Here is a 7637-nt window from a genome sequence, read left to right as displayed (position 1 = left end):
TTTTCCTTCTTCTTCAGCCATAGAGTGATGCTGAACCCACAGCTGAGGACAAAAGAACTGCTGGAATTTAACTGAAAATCAGCACACACAAAAAAAAGTTAAAATAAAAAAGAGCTGAAGATCAAAGTACAAAGACGAGGACCAAGGACAGATGTTTCAAAATAACGGCTATCTGAACAAAGTATGCGTGTGTTATGTCCACATAGGAGAGAGAAAGAGAGACAGAAAGAGAGAGAGAGAGAGAGAGAGAGAGAGAGAGCTACGTCTGAGCTGCCATGATGAGCAAAAGCTTTTCAGTTAAGTGTTTAAAAATAATATTTTTAAACACTATTCCTATTTTCATTTGTATTTATTTCACATAGGTGCATTAGAAATCTATATATGAAGAAAAACACTAATACCACCAAAAAGTGCATTTATTTGTGAATGCTGGCACTAAATACAAGTAACAAGAAGATGGACATGTAGAAGAATAGTTTGACTGATGTAACTCCAAATATAAAAGGGATTTTGATCAATTTTAAAATAAAAGTAGATCTTTTTTTTTCAAATCTATACTACTTGTACAGTGTTATTAATCCCTTTTTTCTGATCTGAAACAAATCTGTTGAGTGAATCTACAAATGAGCACATTCTGAGAACTTGTCTTTATGTATTAATGTTGTTTTATTACATATTTTTCTGCACAGTCCGAGTTTAGCTAAATAAATACAAGTTATGAACACAAATGTGTTGAAAGCATATTAAGAAAAATTTAGTTATTTTCAAATTACAAACCTAATGATACGTTTACAAATGTCCAACCCCAAAGGAACGTTAAAAGTTAGTTTTTTTAAAATGCAGATTTAAAAACAAAATGTAAGCATGTTAATTTAGATTAGCATGATAATATCATTATGTATACTACTGCATGCAGTGCTAATTCCTGAAGAAAGTACTCAAGTGTTAAGGTAAATAATATCTTTTGATTTGATCAAGGGCCTCCGTCTGAAGCACCGAAGAGTTTTATTTCCACAAAGTTGAAAAAAAATCAAGATTGTTGTGTCTCCAGTTCAATTTAAACAACTTTCATTTGACGATTGACTTTTATTTTTTTTTACCTGAAATCGTCAATAATCGACTGGTGGCAGTGTCACCATTTGAGTAAACGCTTCATAGTTAATGACGCCGTTTGACTTGATGTTTGCTTCTTTGAAGAGGTCGTCCACTGAAAGAAAAGAGAAAAGAAACAACAGATTTTAATATGATTTTAGACCGAGAAAGCTTTTAAAACTACGCCAAGTATTTCAGTCATTTAAGGCTTTTTAGGTTTTTTTTTGTTTGTTTTGTTTGTTTTACGGTTCATTATGTTGCCAGCAAAGTTGAAGTTTGAATCCATGTTAAAACAGACAGAAAAAAATAGGAATGTATTTTCTGAAATTTTCAATTATTTCTCTAGTTCTGCTCATATAAACTTCAAGTCTCATAAAATAATTGCTTTTGCAAAAACGAACCAATAATAAAGACGCAGTAATGTAGAAATTCTCATGATGTTTTTTTTTTTTTTTTTTTACAAAAATGAACCCACTGCCTTTTACATGCTCTGTGCACAAATCTGGGTTTGTATTTTGAATACAGCAGTAGGATAAGTATTAGATTTACTGCTGAGTGCCAGAAATGAATCTGACTAGTAGCTTACTGTGTTCTGTCCCTTAGAAACTGGGATTAAATTGTACATTTTGTAGGTTATTTGTGTAAAGTGTTTAATCTGAATATTACACAAGATAAATGAATGTTATTTTTGCATGTATAATGTTCCAGGAGATAATCTGCACCAGGATGATCAAAAGAGACCAAGGAGTAATTAAGCATGCCACACACAGAGATGCAAAAAAAAAAAAAAGACGTCTTTCCAATCTGGCTTTTTATAAAGCCTTGCAACCTCTGCAAATATGTCCAGAATCCTTAAACAGCTGCATTATAGCAGTACAGGAACCCGGTTCTGTCTCTGTCGTTTCTTTTTTATTTTTTTTGTCAAAGTCCAAAGCTCTGTTGTCTGCTCTTTTAGTGGAGTCGCATTAATATTCAGCAGTTCAGAGATCCACTAACTTGATGGTTGTTTTCCCACTGAGACTGAGTCAGGCTTTTTAACTATGAGCTGCTTAATGTGCATGGCACCCACCCAGTGACACCCACCCACTGACAGTGCTTAGAGCTACATGAAGCCAGCAACTGTTTGAATAAGAGGGCTTTGAAAGGCTCCAAACACCTCTGGAGATTTACCCAGACATTAGCATCCCCTCTGTGTGTCGTCCCATCAAACCTCGCAGCTTGGGATTCATAGTTGTTGCCATCAGAAACGACACAAGAGATATTCTAGTGTCTGTAAAAAGATTTAGGAAAATATTTAAATAACGGCTCGGCAGTTTTAGGAATGCATTACACATTTTTATTTTAAGTACAAGAATAATGTTACTTAGGGTGTGAATAGTGGAATAGTAAAAGGCACTTTTATGGAAACAAATTGAACAGGCTTCTTTAATTAGTACTAAAGGCAAAGTAACAAAAATAAACAACCTTTTTGCTTTTAACCAGCTGGATTTGTGGTAATGAAAGCTGACAAAGTGGCATCCTGCAAATGTCCTTTTAATGTGATCTTGAGAGCTGCTCAAAGGACGGGTTTGGCTTTCCTGAGCGTAACTCTAAGCTGTTTTATGTTGTGTGAAAATTGCTCAATATTATCTTGTCTAATAGTCAGCAAAGGAACACATCAGGCACGTTTTACAAGATCCCAGGAATATTTAAACTGGGTGAATCTGATTAGGAATTTATTTAGTGGAACTTTCAATTTCCCTCAATGCGCCAACGCTCTGTAATGAAGAAGAAGATACTTGGAATCAGAGCCTGCAGATGTACCGGTGACAGACCGGTCTTCCAACGAAATGGACTGATGAAAAGGTTTGAATTAATATTGTTGTTAATTTATGTTTAGCAATGACAATAAACACATCCATGTCCATACCAACTAAGGTAGAACAGAATAAAAACATCCTTTACTCTCCTGCAAAGGACAATAAAGAACAATTAATAAATGTCTATTTTGCCAAATGTGGGGAAATTCAGGTGTAAAAGTTCACGCAAAAAAGTTCTTAGTGTTAAAGACAATATATAAAAAACATAAAAATTCACAAAACGTGCTTTTTTTATTTAAGCACCACAGATTTCTCGTACCCTTTGAGGGTCTGCAGGAATATATCGGTGTTGAACATTTCTCAATATAACTGCTACAATAAACTGCTCTTTTTCTAACCTCCTGCAGACGCGAGCTGCGCGGCAGCACAAATTCAAGATTCAACATAATCAGGAACCAACGTGTAAAATTAGCATTTTCAGTTTTAGTTATTTTTGTTGCTGTTATAATATGATAAAAGTACTTTTGTTGGTGCCTTCTGTACAGATGGCGTATCCATCAGGAAACACCAAGATGGCATGGTGAGGGCAGCCCTTCAAATTGTGATGGAAGTGCAGTTAAAAAGATAATTTGTTGATAGAAAAAATTCCTTTTTTTAGACACTGAGGTTGTTTGGGCAGATGGGGAAAAAACATTTCCAGACTTGAATGGAGGCAAACAGCTTGTGAGTTGTCTGGGAGTCACAGAGCTGAAGTCAAAAGCCAAACTCATTCTGATCGCTTTTTTGTTTTTTTTTCTTCATTACAAAACATGATGAAGATACAACAAATGCATCCAGAAATTTGGTGAATTGTCAGTTTAGATAAAAGAGGGAGTCTGGGCAAAAGTTAATACTTTTACTACTGATATTTTTTGTCTTATCTAAAGTAATGTAAGAAAATGTAAGAGCACACACCATTTTATCAGTCCTTTGACTCTGGCATCTCTGGCAGGATACAACAGTTTTAAAGAGATCTGTGCTTTTCACTCTTAGATGAACAACATGTTCAGAAATGCCAACCACTTAAAACAATATTGTTAAATTTACCTCCCCATTACCTTAAATGCAGTCAGTTTTATTGCAACATACAGCTAGAGTACTATAGTGATGTGTGAAATCAGCATATTATTGTTGCTAATCAAAGGATTTTGGCCAAATTAACTCAACATGAGTCAGTTTTCCAGAACAATTTACCTTCTTTGTTTGTGAGTTTCTCTCCTAAGGTGGTCAGCTTGGCCCGCAGCTCGGCTGCCTGGATCTGTCCTTTCTTCTGCTTGTCCGTCATCCTAAAGGCCTCCAGGATTTCATTCTTCGGGTCTTCCTGCTGCATCTGCCTGTGCATCATGATCAGGAAGGTAGAGAAGTCTACCTCGCCTGTCTTTCCTAAACAGACATTATATTTATTCACTACATGCAGTCAAAACATGAGTGTTACAAAGCGACGTGCATGCCTGTCTGTAAATTTTTCTTATTTCGGCATATTTTTAAACCACCTGTAGCTCCTAGGAGCCAAACATTCTTGCATCAGTTTCATGTGGTTTTGATCCATATCTCAGGATTTGCACAAGTCTTTTTAAATGTGTCAAAAGAATAAGAAAAATTAACCAAGACACTACGAAGGCTCCGCCTTAAAAGCACCTTCTGAAACAGAAGCACATTACCTGAAAGCTATATAGTTATGGATTTTTAAAAAAAAAGAAAGAAAGAATCAAAGCATAGCCTGAGAAATGTCAAGCTTCCAGCTAGTGCCTCATTGTTGGTTATAAAATTCTGTTTTCTGATTGTCAAATTGGGGTATCTGTTATTTTTCACAGATTCAGCAAAATCTTTAGGCTCCGGCTGCTGGAAGCAAAGTGCCTTAAGGTGTCTAATTTCAATAACTTACTGAAACAGTCTGGTTCAGGACTTAAAATTACATGTAAAAAACAACTAATGAAACCCTGGAGAACTGATAACGACAACCTTTGTATATTCTGAGAAAGCGTGAGTAATAGGAAGCAAAATGTGAATAAGAACGTTTGAGAGAAGGTTAGTTTTTCACGTTCAACCAAAGCGACTGTCCTGAGTGGAGCACCTAAAGGGTTAACTGTTAAACATTACATTTCGATCTTTATTCTCAGTGTACGTACCGATTTTGTGGACTTGAAGATGCCTTTCTATTTCACCAAGCGTGGGGCTTGTTCCCAGGCAGCGCATAACTGTTATCAGGTCTTTGGACTCGATTTTACTCTTCTGCTTTTTGTCGTACAAGGCGAAGCATTCTTTGAACTCTGCAAAGAGAAAACAGTACAAATGTTACTATGTGTTTCTAAATAAAGCAAAGAAGCTGGTCGAGATTGATTTGAGTAGATATTTAGCTAATGGCGAAATGTGATCCTTAAGTATCAAGAAACTGTTAAATGATTGTATAAGGAAGTGCTAAGGAAAACAAAACACAAACAGCTCTTACCGCTAATTTGAGCTGGTGTGAAGAATTTAGCCTGCAGAGCAACAAGAGCTTAGTGTTAATTGTCATATAAAATAGACTGATTCATATTAAAATATACAAGAAGGCTTTAGGGAGATACTTTCTTTCTCTTACCATTTCTAAAGCTGCTGCGCTTCCTTCCTGGAAGAAGAGTGTGCTCCGTTACCAACGTCACCTGTGCCTCCACCTGTCTAAAGTCCAGCTGCGATGGACTGTAGTGCAATTTAATACGCGTTGCTGTGGAAACGCTGATACCAGATCCAACATGCCGCACTGGCCCTTTCCTTACCACTCCCACATAAAGAAGAAGTCGGCAGCACAGAATCACCAAATACTTCAACATGAAAGGATGACTATGAGGGGAAAACAAAGGCTTATATGCTTAAGGCCCATTCAAATCAAGGTAAATTACTCATAGCCCCAGATGAGAAGCTGAAGGCTTGTTCGTCTCCAACTATTATCCCAGCGGTTTGTGCACCCTGCTGCTTGCTATAGGCTCCAAACCCCTGCAGCCGTGCAGCAGGTGGAATGAAGAGAAACTAGGCCAACAGAGTGGGATTAGTGACAGAATGCACTGATGAGAAACACTTCCCGTCTCCTAGCCGAAGCTTAAAACATGCCAAAATTGCAAAATGAAGGAGTAAGGGGGCTTTGTTTAAAGCCAAAAAAATAAAAAATAAAAATAGATGCCTCTTTTTCTTCTATTGTTGTTTAGCTGTAATATTAGCTTGCTGCAAAAAACAATGTCTCACCAACTATTTTTTAGGGCAAATATCTTAGTACTCCTGAAATAAGACAAAACCAACTTACAAGTATCTTTTCAGAAAGACACAGAAGCTTTTTTTAACGTCACCAAGTGTTTAATATTGATGGAAAAAGTACTTGTTCCATTGGCAGATTATTTCACTTACAAGACATTTTTCCCACGTTTTAAGTGAATATATCTGCTGATGGAACAAGTACTTTTTCCATCAATATTAAGAACTTATTGACTTCTGAAAATGCTTCTATATCTTGCTGAAAAGTTACTTTCAAGTTAGGTCTGTCTTATTTCAAGAATACTAAGATATTTGCACTAAACATTAGACCGAAAATATGAGATTTTGTGTATTTGCAGTGAGGAAAAAGTTACATGGAAGCTGACATAGTCTGGTTTACATAAATGACAAAAAGTGAGAGAAGTAATATTCCAACTCTAAGTATTGTGTATCACATTTTTAAAGAAGTAATTAGAAATTTTCTATAAACAAAAAGTAATATTTTGGGGTCGTAAACATTTAGCAAGATGATGCGATTTTAAATGTCTTTTTGCACACGCTGAAAATACAATATTATCAGAAGCAGCCCTATTTAACTGATCATTTTTTCAATACGTCAGGGGATTATGAGTTTCCGTCAACTTAGGCACCAGTTTGCCAGGAGAACAAATGTTTTCCTCCAAGTCGTGTGAAGTCGTCAGACATCCAGCCGTTCAATCCAATCCAAGATTCTAAAATCAGCTTAGAAGATTTTGGTGCTTAAGCGATACGAGTCTGTCATCTCTAGCTAGCCCTGATGGAAAGAGCAACTAAATATGCTATAAATGTGCTGAAGAGGCACCAAATTTAATAGAAGCAACAAGGTCCCTGTGGCACATGGAAAATGTGGGGAAAAAAAGACAAAAACCTGGAGATTGTTCAGACAAATTCAAAGAAAAACATCACTCCAAAGCAGATCGCAAAGCGTCTATTCTACTAATCCTCCTAAAGGTGGTCAAAAGTATCTTTCTAATCTTCCGACTTATTGACTTAAAAGGGCTTCTATATCTTGCTGAAAAGTTACTTTCAAGTTAGGTCCGTCTCATTTCAAGAATACCAAGATATGCCGCATTCTGCAGTGCAACGTCTCTGAGAAACATGCAGATGTTGAATGTGACAAAAACCCTTCCGCCGACATCTGGTGCATTGAGTGAAAACAGAGCAGCGGAGGATATAAGAGCGCCACGTTAATGTACGCGGCTTCCCAGTCAAACGCCAAGCACGGCGACTCCCCTCTGTGTTAACGCGTTGTAAATGTTTGACCTAAAACAGATGGTGTGGAGGAAAGAGCCTCTTTGACCCTTATTTTTATGTTTTGCAGCAAGAACAATACAAAGCATGCATATTATTTTCCTTAAATGTGTCAGGAATCACTTTTGTTTCCCATTTGTAAGCCACAGAGAAGCAGCCGTGTTTCCTCTGAGACGCTGAAAGATTTATATC

At 36.7% G+C, this 7637-nt stretch overlaps 1 protein-coding gene across 1 annotated transcript; it reads right to left on the bottom strand.

The window, feature by feature from the left end:
* Nucleotides 1-400: 400 nt before the first annotated feature.
* On the bottom strand, nucleotides 401-6392 carry calml4a (calmodulin-like 4a). Its single transcript, XM_081605043.1, has 5 exons — nucleotides 5512-6392; nucleotides 5380-5410; nucleotides 5060-5200; nucleotides 4125-4313; nucleotides 401-1207 (listed from the first exon to the last, which is right to left on the bottom strand). The coding sequence occupies exons 1-5, from the start codon at nucleotides 5512-5514 to the stop codon at nucleotides 1110-1112; spliced, it is 462 nt and encodes a 153-aa protein (XP_081461169.1). The 5' UTR covers nucleotides 5515-6392; the 3' UTR covers nucleotides 401-1109.
* Between the last annotated feature and the right edge of the window lie 1245 nt (nucleotides 6393-7637).

The sequence above is a fragment of the Poecilia reticulata genome, chromosome 3, assembly GCF_904066995.2.
Source record: "Poecilia reticulata chromosome 3, P_reticulata-male-v2, whole genome shotgun sequence".
In the NCBI taxonomy this organism is placed as follows: domain Eukaryota; kingdom Metazoa; phylum Chordata; class Actinopteri; order Cyprinodontiformes; family Poeciliidae; genus Poecilia; species Poecilia reticulata.
This window is presented reverse-complemented; position numbering and strand designations above follow the sequence as displayed.